Here is a 21104-nt window from a genome sequence, read left to right on the forward strand (position 1 = left end):
CTCAAGAGTCTTCTCCAACACCACAGGTCAAAAGCATCAATTCTTTGGCATTCATTTTTCTTTTTTTTTATTTTTTATTGTTCCTGTATCTTTATTTATTTTTTTGTTTCTTTTATTTTAATTTAATTTTATTTTTAAACTTTACAATATTGTATTAGTTTTGCCAAACATCAAAATGAATCCGCCATAGGTATACCCGTGCTCCCCATCCTGAACCCTCCTCCCTCCTCCCTCCCCATACCCTCCCTCTGGGTCGTCCCAGTGCACCAGCCCCAAGCGTCCATAAGTTTTCTTCCAAGGAACAAGCGTCTTCTAATTTCATGGCTGCAGTCACCATCTGCAATAATTTTGGGAGACCAAAAAAATAAAGGTTGTCACTGTTTCGAATTGTTTCCCCGTCTATTTGCCATTAAGTGATGGGACCAGATGCCACAATCTTAGTTTTCTGAATATTGAATTTTAAGCCAACTTTTTCACTCTCCTCTTTCATTTTCATGAAGAGGCTCTTTAGTTCCTCACTTTATGCCGTAAGGGTGGTGTCACCTACCTATCTGAGGTTATTGATATTTCTCCTGGCAGTCTTGATTCTAGCTTTTGCTTCATCCAGCCCAGCGTTTCTCATGATGTAGTCTGCATATAAGTTAAATAAGCAAGCTGACAATATACAGCCTTGATGTACTCCTTTCCTGATTTGGAACCAGTCTGTTGTTCCCTGTCCAGTTCTGACTTGCTTCCTGACCTGCATAAAGGTTTCTCAAGAAGCAGGTCAGTTGGTCTGGTATTCCCATCTCCTAAAGAATTTTTCCGCAGTTTGCTTGTGATCAACACAGTCAAAGGCTTTGGCATAGTCAATAAAGCAGAAATATATGTTTTTCTGGAATTTTCTTGCTTTTATGATGATCAATTGGATGTGGCCATTTGATCTCTGGTTCCTCTGCCTTTTTAAAATCCATCTTGAACTTCTGGAAGTTCACAGTTCATGTACTGTTGAAGCCTGGCTTGGAGAATTATGAGCATTACTTTACTAGCGTGTGAAATGAGTGCAATTGTCCAGTAGTTTGAGCATTCTTTGGCATTGCCTTTCATTGGGATTGGAATGAAAACTGACCTTTTGCAGTCCTGTGGCCACTGCTGAGTCTTCCAAGTTTGTTGGCATATTGAGTGCAGCACTTTGACAGCATCATCTTTTAGGATTTGAAATAGCTCAACTGGAATTCTATCACCTCCACTAGCTTTGTTCGTAGTGATGCTTCCTAAGGCCCACTGGACTTCGCATTCCAGGATGGCTGGCTCTAGGTGAGTGATCACACCATCATGATTATCTGGGTCGTGAAGATCTTTTTTGTGCAGTTCTTCTGTGTATTCTTGCCACCTCTTAATATCTTCTGCTTCTGTTAGGTGCATACCATTTCTGTCCTTTATTGTGCCCATCTTTGCTTAAAGTGTTCCCTTGGTATCTCTAACTCACTTGAAGAGATCTTTAGTCTTTCCCATTCTGTTGTTTTCCTCTATTTCTTTGCATTGATCACTGAGGAAGACTTTCTTCCTTGCTCTTCTTTGGAACTCTGCATTTCAAATGGATATGTCTTTCCTCTTCCTCTTTGCCTTTTGCTTCTCTCTTTTCACAGCTATTTGTAAGGCCTCCTCAGACAACCATTTTGCCCTTTTGCATTTCTTTTTCTTGGGAATGTTCCAGATCTCTCCCTCCTGTGCATGAGCCTCCTTCCATAGTTCTTCAGATACTCTTATCAGATTTAATCCCTTGTATGTATTTCTCACTTCCACTGTATAATTGTAAGGGATTTGATCTAGGTCATACCTGAATGGTCTAGTGGTTTTCCTTACTTTCTTCAATTTGTCTGAATTTTCCAATAAGAAGTTCATGATCTGAGCCACAATCAGCTGCCATTCTTATTTTTACTGACTGTATAGAGCTTCTCTATCTTTTGCTGCAAAGAATATAATCAATCTGATTTTGATATTGACCATCTGGTGATGTCCATGTGTAGAGTCTTCTCTTGTGTTTTTGGAAGAGGTGTTTGCTATGACCAGTGCATTCTCTTGGCAAAACTCTATTATTCTTTGCCCTGCTTCATTCTGTGCTACATTCTGTAGGTTACAGTGCATATATTCAATGTATGAGGTTATTCATTGCAGCCCTGTTTGTAATAACAAAAATTGTGAACAGAAAATTGGGTTAAACACTGTGACATATCCAGTGAATGGAACACTTCAGAACTGTTGAAAAATAAACCAGCTGTATATGAAGGATAGTGATCAAAGTCACATTGTGTATCAAAATTATATTGTGAAGTCAAGATAGAAAATTATGGAAAACTGTCTCTTACAGCTAACCATTGAGTAGAAGGAAAGCACCAACATGCACACACACACACACACACACACACACACACACACAAATCTGCTTTAGAATATGCATATATTCTAGCAGGACAGCCAATAATTAGTAGCAACCAGTTCCTTTAGGGAAAGGAACAGAAGTTGCAGAGACAGGATTGGAGAGAGACTTTTCAATATTTTCCTTTTTGTGTTTGAAACGTTCAATTTTCAAATGTCCTACTCATTACTCAGTAGTAAATAATTTACAAGTAAGTAAGCTTTCCTTTTGCTTGAAAGCAAAAGACCTCTCTGCATGTAAAGTGGACTGTTGTACCTCATTCTCAGCTGCTATTATATTGGATTATTGTGGACATGGGGAACAGATTATTGCAACTTATGTTTGGTTTTGTTTTCCAGGACGTTGTTGGCTTTAGGATGTCATGTGGGTATATCAGATGAACACGCTGAAGAAAAGGTGAAAAAAATGAAGCTACCAAAGAAGTAAGTTGAATGTCTGAGCAATGTTAGATGGTCCATGCTTTACTTTAGTGTTACTGCACCCGCAGAACTCGCAATGGAATCCTAGATTCCTTGCTTACACGTAAGCTGTAAAATTCAGATTCAGAATTGAAACATGCTGCATTAATGTAGGGGCTTTGTCAAGTTTATGGTGGTGGGGTGAGAGTTTCCATCACAGTGCCCAAAGGGGAAACAGGTTCACAAAATATTTGGTAGTATGTTATGAGTAGGTTATTTTCCTTGTATGTGTGTGTGAGCACATGTGTCCACATCCTTATTGTATGTGGTTTCCCACTTTTCATCAGAAAATGTGTCGTTTTATTCATTTTCACAAAGAAAGTCTATTTTAGGAGGAGTTATGAAGTCAGTGTTACCACTCTCACTTTAAGATGAGAAAACTGAGCCATGGGATGCTCTGGGAGTTATTTTGCCTACTGTACTGCAGCCTCTGTGACCTTGTTTTAACTTCTTAAAACTTCAGCTTTCTTACCCCCTCACAGGTATTAATAAGGGACGTTTTAGGGATTAAATAAGTGCTTAATGAATTATAGCTGTTTCATTTTGTTACTTTTTTGTTAAGTATTCAAACCACTCTTTTGGGGCCTGTGTCTCATAAATAGCATGCCTGGAAGTTTGCCAAGTACTATCATGGAGATGAAAACAAAGTACGCATGAGTAAATGAGTGCAAGTCGCTCAGTCGTGTCCGACTCTTTGCGACCCCATAGGCTATACAGTCCATGGACTTCTCCAGGCCAGAATACTGAAGTGGGTAGCCTTTCCCTTTTCCAGGGGATATTCCCAACCCAGGAATCGAACCCAGGTCTCCTGCAATGCAGGCGGGTTTTTTACCAGCTGAGCCACATGGGAAGACCAAGGTACACGTAGCTATTCCATAATTTTCTTCCGTCACCCCAGATAAACATAAAGTACAAATAGTGTGCTTGCTATGCAAATGCAAATTCTAGCAGATCCTTTAGGCCAACAAACATTTTTACTCAGGTCCTCCATTTTAAGAAAGGTATTAAAAACACATTGTACAAAGTTGTATAAAGTGTAGGACTAATTTTTGAGACCAAAACCATATACAGCAAGTCCCGCATATATAAACCTTCAAGTTACAAACTTTCAAAGATGAAGATGTGCATCTAGTTCCAGCAAGGAACCAGAACCTGTGCCATCAAATGTCAGGCATTAATGAAATTGCAGCATGCCCTCCCCTCTGTCTCCTGTTGCTAACAATCCTTCAGCTCTACTGTCTCCTACCCCCTCTCCCTCCTCCAGTCAGTAATTCTTCTTGCCCGTTCACTCGATGCCAGCCCCTGTATGCCCACTATTGGACTACTATACTTTTCAAGGTACTGTGCCTGCTTGATTGCTAAGTCGCTTCAGTCGTGTCCAACTCTTTATGACTCTATGAACCATGGCCTGCCGAGCTCCTCTGTCTATGGGGTTCTCCAGGCAGCAATACTGGAGTGGGTTGCCATGCACTTCTCTAGGGGATCTTCCTGACCCAGGGATCAAACCTGTGTTTCAAGTCTCCTGTATTGATAGGCAGGTTCTTTACCACTAGCACCACCTGGGAAGCCCTCAAGGTGCTGTACTGTAAGATTAAAAATCTTTTCTTTATTTTTTGTGTTTGTTTTTCATGTATTATTTGTGTGAAAATATTATTACAGTACCATATAGCGATTGTGTTAGATAGATACCTGGGCTAACTTTTTTGGACTTACAAACTCACTCCTAATAGAACTCATTTGTATGTAGGGGGCCTATTGTATAAAAGGAAACAAACAGAAACACTGTAACTAAAGTATTCAATGAATCAAGTGACAAATGTAACAGATAGCATCTGTAGCAGAGCAGACCAAGTAGAAGAAAGAGTAAATTACCCAGAGGATAGAATGAAGAAATAATACAGTTACCAGAGGAGGGGACACTTACGATTAAAAGAATGATGAAGGCCTATAAAAAACTATCATATTCTATCAGAAACACAAATATCTGAATAATTGGGTTTCAGGATAGGAGAGGGAGAAGGAGACAGAGAATTCATTTAAAGAAACTATATCATCTCAGGCTTGGGGAAAGACTTGGACATACAAGTCCATAAAGCTAAAAAAATGCCCTATTATCTCAATGTAAAAAGACCTTCTCCAAGATGCATTACAGTGAAACTGTCAAAAATCAATGAGAAAGAAATCATCCTACATAAAACTAGGGGGAAAGAAAGTGACCTACAAAGGGATCCCATTAAGCTATTAATTGATTTCTCAACAGGAACTCTATGGGGCAAGAGAGGATAGAATGACATATTCAAAGTGTTGAGAAATAAAAATTGCCAGCCAAGAATACTTTATGCAACAAAGTTGCCTTACAGATATCGAGGAGATGTAAAGCCTTTCCCAGACAAAAGCTGAGAGAGTTCACCACCAATAGACCTACCTGCCTTGCAGGAAATGTTGAAAGGAATTCTTCAAGCTGAAATGAAAAGATGCTGATCAGCAACAAAACAACATACAAAAATACACACTACACTGGTTTTAGAGAAACAAAGACACTCTGATGTAAAGAAGTATTAGGGTGGTGTATCAATCACTTCACTGTAGTACAAAAGTTAAAGGAAGAAAATAGTAAAAGCATTATGTGTGTTTAGTCTTAGTCTTGTATGACTCTTGTGACCCCATAGACTGTAGCCTGCCAGGCTTCTCTGTCCATGGGATTCTCCAGGCCAGAATACTGGAATGGGTTGCCAGGGTATCTTCCTGACCCAGGGATCGAACCCAGGTCTCCTGCATTGCAGTCAGACTCTTTACCGACTGAGCTACAAGGAAAGCCTGTAAAAAGAATTATAGATACTATAAATATAAATTATTAATGAATGCAGGACATAAAAAGAAGGAAATTGTATCATCAGTAATGTAAAAGAGAGGAGAAAAAGTTGGATCCTTTATAGGTGAGTTGCTATTAGCCTAAAATGGACTATTTTATCTGTATGATATTTTATGTAATTTGCAAGGTTACCACAAAAGGAAAACCTAGGATGGATTCACAAAGACCAAGAAACAGAAAACAAAGCATACCAACATGGAAAATAATTTATGGATGTTGATACAGACAGAAGGAAAAAGAAACAATGGAAATAAAAAGTAACCAGAGAGCAATTAATAGGATGGCGTTAGTATGCCTTTGCATGTCAATAATTACTCTAAATGTAAATGGATTAAATTCACCATTCAAAAAGTATAGAACAGTTGGATGGATTAAAAAAAAAGACCTAACTATACACTGCCTACAGGAGATCCATTTCAGATTTAAGAACACATGTAGATTCAAATTTTAGTTAGAATGATGTGCTTCATTCCCTTTTTGAAAATAGGCAATCTGAGTGTTGGTTTTTTCCCCTGATAATACAGATCATCTCTCTAAAAATCTGTGAGGACTTTTATAGAATATGTGATTCATTGTAGTTCTGTTTTCCTTCTTCTCCCTCTTCCTCCTCACCCTCCTCTCTCAACAAACCAGCAGGCAACTGAATAGTACAGCATATTATTGTCTATTCTTAAGTTTGTAAATCTTGCCACATTGGTTATAAAATTAAACTCTTGCCCCACTGCAGAGTTTGATGAGCAGAGTCCAATTGCTGAAGGAATAAAGTAAAACACAACTGAAAAGAAACACATTCCCAGATACTGTGGTTCACAATATCTATATCCCTGAGTAATTGAGAATTTTTTTAAATCTAAAAGTTTAAATGAAAATGCAGTTCTTATCTGAGTACCAACGCCTGTTATTCACACTTTGTTAGCAATTATCTGCTGTTATGTCAACCCCAAATGTAGTAGGTCAGAACCTGGTTGCTTTATATATCACTGGGAAGTAAGAGATAGTGCTAAGTTATGAAAAAGTATATTAGAATTATTTGAGAAGTATTTAAGATGAGTGCTAAATTCCCTCCCTCCTGCACCAAGTCTTACTCTGATGCTGTAAAATCACTATAGTAATGTGAAGCTGAGGTGTAACTGGTATCTCTCAGGCATATTGGGGCAGATACAAGGTTAAAAATGATATTCTCAGTGTTCATATATGTGTATAAATTTTAAATGACTTTCAGAAATGAATGCTTAGATGGATCCAGAATATGCAGACCCATATTTATGTAGTGCATATAGACACAAGCCCACACACAAAATTCAGTGTCTATAAATATTTACCTAAATGAAAAAGTGTTACAAATGCAGCTGGATTTTCTTTCCAGAAGTTTGAGGCACTGTGATTGTGAAGAAAGAAATATTTATATACTCTTTTTATTTGTAGTGAGTAAATTTCACAGACCACAAATTTTAAAATGTGCCAGCATGTAATGTTCTTCATTTGTTCTCATTGGACTTAATTTCCTATTTAAACCCAATGGGCCTTGCAGCCAGATTGCAGCTTGTTAGTGAAAACCTAGTCCTAGTCTGTTCAGTGCAAACTCAATTGAAATCACAGTTTTATGTGTTTATTCTTACCTTTATGTTTTGATTTCAAAGGTCATCTTCTGAAAGCACTCTTTCTCTGCCTCCTTAAAATTGCAGCCTATTTAAAATTGTGCTTTCTCTCCTATCCCCTTTTCTACTTGATTTTTTTTCTGATAGTATTTAAATATCATCTAACATACTATTATATTATGTTTATTTTGCTTACTGCCCTAGTCTTCATCTAAACATAATTATCTATAAAAATAGATTGTTTATCCATGTTATTCAATGATGTATCATTAGTTCCCAGAACAGGACTTGAAACATTCGAGCACAGGATAAATATTTGTTGTTAAGTTTGAATTCAAAGGTTACCCCCTTCTTACTCCCAGGGCTGTGTATCTTTGGGACACTCACCTGATGGGGAGGAAACATTGGGTTCTTGGGCATTCTCTTTTGAGTTTGCTGTCAGGAACTGAAAGACATCAAAGAAAACCAGAGCCAGACAGAAGTTAAAGGCATAAAGACAAATATTATTCCAGAACTATTACAATAGGGGAAGAGAAACCTCAGTAGTCATACACTGGGTTGGCCAAAAAATTCGGGTTTTTCCGTGAGATGATATGGAAAAACCCAAATGAATTTTTGGCAAACCCAGAACAGCAAGGACAAGTGGGGATTTGTAGACAGGACCAGAGTTACGGGTCAGTGGATGAAAAATTACTAAGAGGAAACATCAAGGAAAAGGGGGATTCTGGTAAACAAAATTTGTAGGATTGTTGCTAATGGCAGATCAGAGTGATAGGATGTCAAAGGTGGCAGATGAGGAATGTGATCAGATATCATGAGTGGGGGATTTCCACCAAGCTGACCTAAGCAGGAGTCTTGCTAAAACTAGACTAAGCAAAACAAGGTCAAATCCTACAATCAGAAGCCAGGTCAGAAAGATGATTCAGAAGAACTTGAGTCAGGTTTGGTCAAAGGAGATTCTTTATGAATTGTCTGCATTTACTTCTTCTGACATCTTACTGATTTTGAGTGGCCTTCTCCTGCAGCTGTTTGAAGCAGTATTTTGCTTTCCCAGCCGGAGATTAAAGTCGGGTCTCAGTGGTGAGTGCACTTAATTCTAGCCACCAGACCAGTGACCAATGTGACAGGGTTCCTGACCCATCGGCTTTGTTATAATGAATCCCCACAAAGAGACAGAAAGTAGTGAAACCAAGTGTTTATTAGGAGAAAAAAGGTACATGTGAATATACTCACAGGACAGATTCAGAGAGTTGTGCCCTCTGGGTAGTTTGAATCACTTTTATGGAGCATTTCTTCTGGGTTTCCTCTGGACAGTCCTCTTGCTTTGCCTGGCTCTGGGTCCATCTGTAGTGTTTCTCAGGATCCTCCCGTGTGTGTGTGCTCATCTCTTAGCCAAGATGGATTCTAGTGGGCAGGGTAACATCACCGAATATGGCGTGATAGCCCTTCCTTTTTGATCTCCAACGAGCCCTTCTGTACATATATAGTCAGGAAGGTCTCCTTGACTTTGAGAATGAGGAAACTGTAGTCTCTTTATCTTTTATCTGGACAGGGCTCAGCACCTCTAAATATTCTCCTGCTGTTGTCCTCATCTTGAAGTATCTGTCCACAGGGGATGAACTCCAGCTACTCAGCCTGGGGTCCGTCTATCTCCTGCCTCATTTTGAGATGCATGTTTTCCTGACTGATCTTTGGACCGCACACTGGATCTTCCTTCCTCGTCTCTTTTGAGTCCTCCAGGTTCTTGCTGTGCTTTCACCTCCACTTGGGCCTCTTTCGGAGGTTGGAAACCTAGGAATACTGTCTTTGGCAACTTGAGGACTTTAGTCTCTTGGCAGAGGGAGAAGGGAAAGTTGCCTGGCAGCCTAGTCTTGGTTTGGTGCCAAATCTGTTCTCCTGAATCTGTGCTGCACAAGGGTTTGGGTGTGGGAGATTCTGGAAACTCCAGAGGCTCCCTTGACTGTGGGATCTATCTGGTCTCCATCTGGGCAAGCGGGTGGAGAACGCTGAATTCCTCTAATTCTCTCCTCCTCTAGGCTCTGAAACCTTCATCCAGCACATCAGGGTCTTGCTCTTTTAATATTCAAAAGTAGAGCTATTCATATCAGAAGGCTTTTTTTCTAAATACTGTTGTCTCTTGTATGACTTTTCAAAGCCTATTCTAAAAACCCAAAAGCCAAGAATGGCTTTTTTGATCTTTCTTGAAATGATCCTCTCTTGGTTTGTTTCAAAGGGGATATGGAGTACAAAGAAGAACTTGGAGTAAAAAAGGGATTAAAGATGATGGAGGCACAGGGCATGTCATATTACATGTTTATTTAAAAGCAAAATGGGGATTTCCCTGGTGATCCAAGGGCTAAGTTCTGAGCTCCCAATTCAGGGAGCCTGGGTTCAGTCCCTGGTCAGGGAAATAGATCCCACTGCAACTGAGACCCAGTGCAGCCAAATCAGTTGAGTTCAGTTGCTCAGTCGTGTCTGACTCTTTGTGACCCCATGGACTGCAGCACACCAGACTTCCCTGTCCATCACCAACTCCAGGAGCTTGCTCAAACTCAGGTCCATAGAGTTGGTGATGTCATCCAACTGTCTCATCCTCTGTACTCCCCTTTTTCTCCTGTCTTCAGTGGTTCCCAGCATCAGGGTCTTTTCCAATGAGTCAGTTCTTTGCATCATGTGGCCAAGGTATTGGAGCTTTGCTTCAGCATCAGTCCTTCCAATGAATATTCAGGGTTGATTTCCTTAAGGATTGGTTGGTTTGATCTCCTTGCAGTCCAAGGGACTCTGAAGAGTCTTCTCCAACACCACAGTTCAAAAGAATCAATTCTTCAGCACACAGCCTTCTTTATGGTCCAGCTCTCACATCCATACATGACTACTGGAAAAACCACAGCTTTGACTAGATGGACTTTTGTAATATCAAAGTAATGTCTCTGCTTTTTAATATGCTATTTAGGTTTGTCATAGCTTTTCTTCAAAGGATCAATCTTCTTTTAATTTCATGGCTGCAGTCACCATCTGTATTGATTTTGGAGCCCAAGAAAATAAAGTCTGTCACGGTTTCCATTTAGTGACAACCAAATGAATAAGTAAATAAATTATTTTAAAAAATATAAGTAAAGAGAAGCGAAATAGTAGAAGAAACAGATCCCTTCTAATTTCTCAACTGAAATTATTCTTCTGTATTTGTTTGCTGGAGGGTTTTTTTTCTTTTTTTTTTTAATATTTTCTGTCTCCTTTCTTTGAGAATGTCAGCCCAGCACCATTTTTAGTAGCTGTGCTTCTAGCAAAACTTGTTCTGAATATCTGTGGTGTGCAGTCATCTGAGATTTTCCTATTTTTTCCAAGGTACTTGGAGGTCTGATTTGGTTTTGAAATTTACAGCTAACATCCACTGAACTTGGACATACTCTTTTCATGTTTACTGTGCATCTTTCACAATGTAATGACTTCCAAGCTTCATTTACTCTGATTCATGCTAAACAAGTAAGCTTGAGAGGTGGGAGAGGCTGGAAAAACAGAAAAGGCTTATCCTTAGTGTTTTTGGTATTCTGCCACGTTTTTGTTGCACTACTTTAATTGGCCCTTGAGTGATATTATACTGAACACATTAAAAAAAAAAAACCTCATTAGGAATTCCTGCTTGGGGAAAAAATGTGGATCAGGTGGGAATGAAGCACAGAATTGAATTGCTGCTTCAGATGACCATTCACCCCTGGGGCCAAGTGTTATCAGTTGTTTGTTTACATCTTTGATAATTCAATGCAAATGAAACTGGAGTTTGTCAGTCCTCCCCCCAACCCCAACCCTTCCCCCTCACCAGGCAAAGAAGTTTTTAAAAAGAAATTTTGCTGAAAGGAAACTGATGCTCAGAGAATTTACATGATTTGTTAATCACACTTTAAAAAAAAAGTATTATATATCACATCAAATGAAACTAACAGTAACTACAAAAGAACTCTGATACTTTGAAAATGACCATATTGAATGTATTTGTTTAGTATCATATATATTCCTCATAACCTAATTTTGCAAAAAGATTGATGGTACTGCATCTTAGAGTATGAAAGTAAAGGAAGTTAAAAACTACAACTACTAGACAAATACATGACAGAAGAAAGAGATCTATTGACTGATTCTGGCAGAATTTTCCCTGAAAGCTTGAAAAGGTAGGATATATTACATAGGTGTCTTTAATATGAGCTAAGTATGTTTTCAGTTCAGTTTAGTTGCTCAGTGGTGTACGACTCTTTGCGACCCCATGAATCACAGCACGTCAGGCCTCCCTGTCCATCACCAACTCCCGGAGTTCACTCAACCTCATGTCCATCGAGTCGGAGATGCCATCCAGCCATCTCATCCTCTGTCGTCCCCTTCTCTTCCTGCCCCCAATCCCTCCCAGCATCAGGGTCTTTTCCAATGAGTCAACTCTTCGCATGAGGTGGCCAAAGTATTGGAGTTTCAGCTTTAGCATCAGTCCTTCCAATGAACACCCAGGACTGATCTCCTTTAGGATGGACTGGTTGCATCTCCTTGCAGTCCAAGGGACTCTCAAGAGTCTTCTCCAACACCACAGTTCAAAAGCATCAATTCTTCAATGCTCAGTTTTCTTCACAGTCCAACTCTCACATCCATACATGACCACAGGAAAAACCATAGCCTTGACTAGACGAACCTTTGTTAGCAAATAATGCTCTGCTTTTCAATATGCTGTCTAGGTTGGTCATAACTTTCCTTCCAAGGAGTAAGCGTCTTTTTTTTTTTTTTTTTTAATTTTATTTTATTTTTAAACTTTACATAATTGTATTAGTTTTGCCAAATATCAAAATGAATCTGCCACAGGTATACATGTGTTCCCCATCCTGAACCCTCCTATCTCCTCCCTCCCCATACCATCCCTCTGGGTTGTCCCAGTGCACCAGCCCCAAGCATCCAGTATCGTGCATCGAACCTGGACTGGCAACTCGTTTCATACATGATATTTTACATGTTTCAATGCCATTCTCCCAAATCTTCCCACCCTCTCCCTCTCCCACAGAGTCCATAAGACTGTTCTATACATCAGTGTCTCTTTTGCTGTCTTGTACACAGGGTTATTGTTACCATCTTTCTGAATTCCATATATATGCCTTAGTATACTGTATTGGTGTTTTTCTTTCTGTCTTACTTCACTCTGTATAATAGGCTCCAGTTTCATCCACCTCATTAGAACCGATTCAAATGTATTCTTTTTAATGGCTGAGTAATACTCCATTGTGTATATGTACCACTGCTTTCTTATCCATTCATCTGCTGATGGACATCTAGGTTGCTTCCATGTCCTGGCTATTATAAACAGTGCTGCAATGAACATTGGGGTACACGTGTCTCTTTCCCTTCTGGTTTCCTCAGTGTGTATGCCCAGCAGTGGGATTGCTGGATCATAAGGCAGTTCTATTTCCAGTTTTTTAAGGAATCTCCACACTGTTCTCCATAGTGGCTGTATTAGTTTGCATTCCCACCAACAGTGTAAGAGGGTTCCCTTTTCTCCACACCCTCTCCAGCATTTATTACTTGTAGACTTTTGGATCGCAGCCATTCTGACTGGTGTGAAATGGTACCTCATAGTGGTTTTGATTTGCATTTCTCTGATAATGAGTGATGTTGAGCATCTTTTCATGTGTTTGTTAGCCATCTGTATGTCTTCTTTGGGGAAATGTCTATTTAGTTCTTTGGCCCATTTTTTGATTGGGTCATTTATTTTTCTGGAGTTGAGCTGTAGGAGTTGCTTGTATATTCTCGAGATTAGTTGTTTGTCAGTTGCTTCATTTGCTATTAATTTCTCCCATTCTGAAGGCTGTCTTTTCACCTTGCTAATAGTTTCCTTTGATGTGCAGAAGCTTTTAAGGTTAATTAGGTCCCATTTGTTTATTTTTGCTTTTATTTCCAAAATTCTGGGAGGTGGGTCATAGAGGATCCTGCTGTGATGTATGTCGGAGAGTGTTTTGCCTATGTTCTCCTCTAGGAGTTTTATAGTTTCTGGTCTTAACGTTTAGATCTTTAATCCATTTTGAGTTTATTTTTGTGTATGGTGTTAGAAAGTGTTCTAGTTTCATTCTTTTACAAGTGGTTTACCAGATTTCCCAGCACCACTTGTTAAAGAGATTGTCTTTAATCCATTGTATATTCTTGCCTCCTTTGTCAAAGATAAGGTGTCCATATGTGCGTGGATTTATCTCTGGGCTTTCTATTTTGTCCCATTGATCTATATTTCTGTCTTTGTGCCAGTACCATACTGTCTTGATAACTGTGGCTTTGTAGTAGAGCCTGAAGTCAGGTAGGTTGATTCCTCCAGTTCCATTCTTCTTTCTCAAGATCGCTTTGGCTATTCGAGGTTTTTTGTATTTCCATACAAATTGTGAAATTATTTGTTCTAGGTCTGTGAAGAATACTGTTGGTAGCTTGATAGGGATTGCATTGAATCTATAGATTTCTTTGGGTAGTATACTCATTTTCACTATATTGATTCTTCCAATCCATGAACATGGTGTATTTCTCCATCTGTTAGTGTCCTCTTTGATTTCTTTCACCAGTGTTTTATAGTTTTCTATATATAGGTCTTTAGTTTCTTTAGGTAGATATATTCCTAAGTATTTTATTCTTTCCGTTGCAATGGTGAATGGAATTGTTTCCTTAATTTCTCTTTCTGTTTTCTCATTTTTAGTGTATAGGAATGCAAGGGATTTCTGGGTGTTGATTTTATATCCTGCAACTTTACTATAGTCATTGATTAGTTGTAGTAATTTTCTGGTGGAGTCTTTAGGGTTTTCTATGTAGAGGATCATGTCATCTGCAAATAGTGAGAGCTTTACTTCTTTTTTCCCAATTTGGATTCCTTTTATTTCTTTTTCTGCTCTGATTGCTGTGGCCAAAACTTCCAAAACTATGTTGAATAGTAATGGTGAAAGTGGGCACCCTTGTCTTGTTCCTGACTTTAGAGGAAATGCTTTCAATTTTTCACCATTGAGGATAATGTTTGCTGTGGGTTTGTCATATATAGCTTTTATTATGTTGAGGTATGTTCCTTCTATGCCTGCTTTCTGGAGAGTTTTGATCATAAATAGATGTTGAATTTTGTCAAAGGCTTTCTCTGCATCTATTGAGATAATCATATGGTTTTTATTTTTCAATTTGTTAATGTGGTGTATTACATTGATTGATTTGCGGATATTGAAGAATCCTTGCATCCCTGGGATAAAGCCCACTTGGTCATGGTGTATGATCTTTTTAATGTGTTGTTGGATTCTGATTGCTAGAATTTTGTTAAGGATTTTTGCATCTATGTGCATCAGTGATATTGGCCTGTAGTTTTCTTTTTTTGTGGGATCTTTGTCAGGTTTTGGTATTAGGGTGATGGTGGCCTCATAGAATGAGTTTGGAAGTTTACCATCCTCTGCAATTTTCTGGAAGAGTTTGAGCAGGATAGGTGTTAGCTCTTCTCTAAATTTTTGGTAGCATTCAGCTGTGAAGCCGTCTGGACCTGGGCTTTTGTTTGCTGGAAGATTTTGATTACAGTTTCAATTTCCGTGCTTGTGATGGGTCTGTTAAGATTTTCTATTTCTTCCTGATCGAGTTTTGGAAAGTTGTACTTTTCTAAGAATTTGTCCATTTCTTCCATGTTGTCCATTTTATTGGCATATAATTGTTGATAGTACTCTCTTATGATCCTTTGTATTTCTGTGTTGTCTGTTGTGATCTCTCCATTTTCATTTCTAATTTTATTGATTTGATTTTTCTCCCTTTGTTTCTTGATGAGTCTGGCTAATGGTTTGTCAATTTTATTTATCCTTTCAAAAAACCAGCTTTTGGTTTTGTTGATTTTTGCTACGATCTCTTTTGTTTCTTTTGCATTTATTTCTGCTCTAAGTTTTAAGATTTCTTTCCTTCTACTAACCCTGGGGTTCTTCATTTCTTCCTTTTCTAGTTGCTTTAGGTGTAGAGTTAGGTTATTTATTTGACTTTTTTCTTGTTTCTTGAGGTGTGCCTGTATTGCTATGAACTTTCTCCTTAGGACTGCTTTTACCGTGTCCCACAGGTTTTGGGTTGTTGTGTTTTCATTTTCATTCGTTTCTATGCAAATTTTGATTTCTTTTTTGATTTCTTCTGTGATTTGTTGGTTATTCAGCAGCGTGTTGTTCAGCCTCCATATGTTGGAATTTTTAATAGTTTTTCTCTTGTAATTGACATCTAATCTTACTGCATTGTGGTCAGAAAAGATGCTTGGAATGATTTCTATTTTTTTGAATTTACCAAGGCTAGCTTTATGGCCCAGGATATGATCTATCCTGGAGAAGGTTCCATGTGCGCTTGTGAAAAAGGTGAAATTCATTGTTTTGGGATGAAATGTCCTATAGATATCAGTTAGGTCTAACTAGGTCTATTGTATCATTTAAAGTTTGTGTTTCCTTGTTAATTTTCTGTTTAGTTGATCTATCCATAGGTGTGAGTGGGGTATTAAAGTCTCCCACTATTATTGTGTTATTGTTAATTTCTCCTTTCATACTTGTTAGCATTTGTCTTACATACTGCGGTGCTCCCGTGTTGGGTGCATATATATTTATAATTGTTATATCTTCTTCTTGGATTGATCCTTTGTCATTATGTAGTGACCTTCTTTGTCTCTTTTCACAGCCTTTGTTTTAAAGTCTATTTTATCTGATATGAGTATTGCTACTTCTGCTTTCTTTTGGTCCCTATTTGCATGGAAAATCTTTTTCCAGCCCTTCACTTTCAGTCTGTATGTGTCCCTGTTTTGAGGTGGGTCTCTTGTAGACAAGATATGTAGGGGTCTTGTTTTTGTATCCATTCAGCCAGTCTTTGTCTTTTGGTTGGGGCATTCAACCCATTTACGTTTAAGGTAATTACTGATATGTATGATCCCATTGCAATTTACTTTATTGTTTTGGGTTCAAATTTATACACCGTTTTTGTGTTTCCTGTCTAGAGAATATCCTTTAGTATTTGTTGGAGAGCTGGTTTAGTGGTGCAGAATTCTCTCAGCTTTTGCTTGTCTGAAAAGCTTTTGATTTCTCCTTCATACTTGAATGAGATCCTTGCTGGGTACAATAATCTGGGCTGTAGGTTATTTTCTTTCATCATTTTAAGTATGTCTTGCCATTCCCTCCTGGCTTGAAGAGTTTCTATTGAAAGATCAGCTGTTATCCTTACGGGTATTCCCTTGTGTGTTATTTGTTGTTTTTCCCTTGCTGCTTTTAATATTTATTCTTTCTGTTTGATCTTTGTTAATTCGATTAATATGTGTCTTGGGGGGTGTTTCGCCTTGGGTTTATCCTGTTTGGGACTCTCTGGGTTTCTTGGACTTGGGTGATTATTTCCTTCCCCATTTTAGGGAAGTTTTCAACTATTATCTCCTCAAGTATTTTCTCATGGTCTTTCTTTTTGTCTTCTTCTTCTGGGACCCCTATGATTAGAATGTTGTAGCGTTTAGTATTGTCCTGGAGGTCTCTGAGATTGCCCTCATTTCTTTTAATTCATTTTTCTTTTATCCTCTCTGATTCATTTATTTGTACCATTCTATCTTCTAATTCACTAATCCTATCTTCTGCGTCTGTTGTTCTACTATTTGTTGCCTCCAGAGTGTTTTTAATTTCACTTATTGCATTATTCATAATATATTGACTCTTTTTTATTTCTTCTAAGTCCTTGTTAAACCTTTCTTGCATCTTCTCAATCCTTGCCTCGAGGCTATTTATCTGTGATTCCATTTTCATTTCAAGATTTTGGATCAATTTCACTATCATTATTCGGAATTCTTTATCAGGTAGATTCCCTATCTCTTCCTCTTTTGTTTGGTTTGGTGGGCATTTATCCTGTTCCTTTATCTGCTGGGTATTCCTCTGTCTCTTCATCTTGTTTAAATTGCTGAGTTTGGGGTGTCCTTTCTGTATTCTGGCAGTTTGTGGAGTTCTGTTTATTGTGGTGTTTCCTCGCTGTGTGTGGGTTTGTACAGGTGGCTTGTCAAGGTTTCCTGGTTAGGGAAGCTTGTGTCGATGTTCTGGTGGATGGAGCTGTATTTCTTCTCTCTGGAGTGTAATGAAATGTCCAGTAATGAGTTATGAGATGTCTATGGTTTTGGGGTGACTTTGGGCAGCCTGTATCTTGAAGCTCAGGGCTGTGTTCCTGTGTTGCTGGAGAATTTGCTTGATATGTCTTGCCCTGGAACTTGTTGGCCCTTGTGTGGTGCTTGGTTTCAGTGTTGGTAAGGAGGCGTTTGATGAGCTCCTGTCAATTAATGTTCCTTGGAGTCAGGAGTTCCCTGGAGTCAGGGTTTGGACTTAAGCCTCCTGCTTCCAGCTATCGGTCTTATTTTTACAGTAGTTTCAAAACTTCTCCTTCTATACAGCACCATTGATAAAACATCTACGTTAAAGATGAAAAGTTTCTCTACCGTGAGGGTCACCCAGAGAGGTTCACAGCGTTACATGGAGAAGAGAAGAGGGAGGAGGGAGTTAGAGGTGACCCAAATGAGATGAGGTGGAATCAATAGTGGAGAGAGTGGGCTAGTCAGTAGTCACTTCCTTATGTGCACTCCACAACTGGACCACTCAGAGATGTTCACGGAGTTATACAGAGAAGAGAAGAAGGAGGAAGGTGACAGAGGTGGCCAGGAGGATAAAAGGGGGGAATGAAAAGGAGGGAGACAGATCTAGCCAGTAATCAGTTCCCTAAGTGTTCTCCACCATCTGGAACACACAGAAATTCAGAGTTGGGTAGAGTAGAGAGGGGTTAGGGAGGAGATACAGGCGACCTGGTGGAGAAAACGGAGAGTCCAAAGGGAGAGAGAGCAGTCAAGCCAGTTATCTCATTCCCTAGTGAAAAATGGGTCCTGAAGATTGGGTTCTTAAAGGTACAAAATTGGTAACAAATACATAAAAGCAAAAATTAAAAATCTAGAGTAGAGTTTGGAATTTCAAAAATACGATGTTAGTGAAAGGAAGAAGGAAAAGAAAGAGAGAAAAAACGAACAAAGAGAAACAAACAAGGTCGTGAAAATTATAAAGAAACTACAGGTACAAAATTGATAACTAATGCCAAAAAGCAAAAATTAAAAATCTAGAGTAGAGTTTGGAATTTCAAAAATACAATGTTAAAAAAAAAAGAAGAAGAAAGATAAAGAGAGAAAACAAACAAACCAACAAAAATAATGTCGCAAAAATTATAAAGAAAATACAGGTACAAAGTTGATATCAAATACCAAAAAGCATAAATTAAAAATCTTGAGTAGAGTTTGGAATTGCAGATATACGATGTTATATAAAAGAAGAAGAGAAAGAAACAGAGGAAAAGAAAAAAAGAAAAAAAAAAGTCACAGAAAGTATAAAAAAAACTATAGGTACAAAATTGATAACATATACCAAAAGGTTAAAATTAATAATCTAGAGTAGAGTTTGGAATTTCAAAAATACAATATTAAAGCAAAGAAGAAAAAGAAAAAACAAAACACGGTCAAAAAATTATAAAATATATATTTGAAGTTTGCTGAAGAAGAAAAAAAATAGGGTCTTTTTTTTTTTTGCAAAGTACTAGGTTATAAAAGTGAAAATTAAAGGACACTAGAGGACTTAAAATTTTTTTAAAAAAAAATTAAAAAAAAAAGAAAGATTGATCGTAAAAATAGTAAAAATATATCTAGGTTTTTCTCTGGTTTTGTTGTGAGTATTGTGGGTTCAGTTCATTTTTGGCTAGTTCCTTGGTCCGACTTATATTTCTCAAGATCTATAAGCCTCTTCCTATGTAGTCCGTAGTAACCACAGGGTTTTAATCTATGGCCTGTAGCTTCCAAGGCGTTTCCCTCTGTTATAGCTTCTTCTGTTTGCTGGTCTCTTCAGTGCCTGGTTCCCGCCCTGACACAAAGGGGACGGTGGAGGACACTTTTTTTTTTTTTTTTTTTAGGCTCACTTGTTCAGCCGCGCTGTGGGGAGGGAGGGAGGGATGCTGCAAACAGATAACACTGGCGTGCGCTCGCAGTGCCTCAGCCACACTGGGTCTGCCCCCGCTCACGGCGTGTGTAGCCTCCCTGCCCACACTGCTCGGGCTCTAGGTTGTTCCACTGGGAACAATCAGAGCCGGCCCTGGGCTGACCTCCCAGGTCCAAGCCGCTCAGGTTCAGGCACTCGGGTAGTCCTCAGAGGCGCAGACTTGGTTGGGCCTGCGTTTTGTGCTCTTCCCAGATCCGAGCAGCTCAGGTGATGTGTTTGGTGGGCGCCAATGCTGCGACTTATCGCCTCCCCGCCACTCGGTTATCTGGGTGTAAAACCAGTGCACCTTCTCAGGCAGATGTTGACCGTCCAGACCCCCAAGAAGTTTTAGTTAGCAAAGAAGCCTGCTTACAGTTTTATAGATAGTGTCTCTCTGGGGCTGCTATTGGCCCCTTCTGGCTCTGGCTGCCTGTCACCGGAGGGGGAAGGTCTGCAGCCGGCTATCTCTGTTCAGTCCTTTGTTCCGTGCGCGGGCCTGGCGGTGTCTTAGGTTAGGGCTGGCTTTTCACGTGGTAGATATCCCACAGTCTGGTTTGCTAGCCCAAATTATTTCGCTCAGATAGCGCTCAGGACATTCGGGCCAGATTCTTACTCTAAGGGACGCAGCCCGCGCCGTGCTTCCCTGCCCCATCCCCCCCACCGCCGCCCTGCTTGCTAATGGTGTGTGCAGGCGTCTGCGCTGCTTCTCCGCTGGGGGAGTTACCGTAGGGCTCTCAATCTGCGATTTTTATTTGTTTATTTATTTTTTCTCCCTTTTATGTTGCCATCTGTGCTTCCAAAGCTCGGCACAGATTCGGCAGTGAGAAGGTTTCCTGGTGTTTGGAAACTTCTCTCTTTTTAAGACTCCCTTCCCGGGACGGAATGCCGTCCCTCCCTCTCTTGTCTCTTTTTTTGTCTTTTATATTTTTTCCTACCTCCTTTCGAAGAGTTGGGTTGCTTTTCTGGTTGCCTGATGTCCTCTGCCGGCATTCAGAAGTTGTTTTGTGGAATTTACTCGATGTTTAAATGTTCTTTTGATGAATTTGTGGGGGAGAAAGTGTTCTCCCCGTCCTACTCCTCCACCATCTTGGCTCCTCCCCCCGGAATAAGCGTCTTTTAATTTCATGGCTGCAGTCATCATCTGCAGTGATTCTGGAGCCCCAAAAAATAAAGTCTGACGCTGTTTCCACTGTTTCCCCATCTAATTCCCATGAAGTGATGGGACCGGATGCCATGATCTTCGTTTTCTGAATGTTGAGCTTTAAGCCAACAATTTCACTCTCCACTTTCACTTTCAACAACAGGCTTTTTAGTTCCTCTTCACTTTCTGTCATAAGAGTGGTGTCATCTGCATATCTGAGGTTATTGATATTTTTCCCAGCAATCTTGATTCCAGCTTGTGCTTCTTCCAGCTCAGCGTTTCTCATGATGTACTCTGCATATAAGTTAAATAAGCAGGGTGACAGTATACAGCCTTGACGTACTCCTTTTCCTATTTGGAACCAGTCGGTTGTTCCATGTCCAGTTCTAACTGTTGCTTCCTGACCTGTATATAGGTTTCTCAAGAGGCAGGTCAGGTAGTCTGATATTCCCATCTCTTTCAGAATTTTCCACAGTTTATTGTGATCCCACATAGTCAAAGGCTTTGGCATAGTCAATAACGCAGAGATAGATGTTTCTCTGGAACTCTCTTGCTTTTTTGATGATCCAGCGAATGTTGGCAATTTGATCTCTGGGTCCTCT

At 39.3% G+C, this 21104-nt stretch overlaps 1 protein-coding gene across 1 annotated transcript in view; it reads left to right on the forward strand.

The window, feature by feature from the left end:
- Positions 1–21104, forward strand: part of RYR2 (ryanodine receptor 2) — an 829832-nt gene that overhangs the window by 488367 nt on the left and 320361 nt on the right. The window contains exon 25 of the mRNA XM_045165522.1: positions 2758–2841. Coding sequence (XP_045021457.1) covers positions 2758–2841 — 84 coding nt within the window. The remainder of the gene's footprint in view (positions 1–2757; positions 2842–21104) is intronic.

Source organism: Bubalus bubalis, chromosome 4, assembly GCF_019923935.1.
Source record: "Bubalus bubalis isolate 160015118507 breed Murrah chromosome 4, NDDB_SH_1, whole genome shotgun sequence".
Lineage (NCBI taxonomy): Eukaryota > Metazoa > Chordata > Mammalia > Artiodactyla > Bovidae > Bubalus > Bubalus bubalis.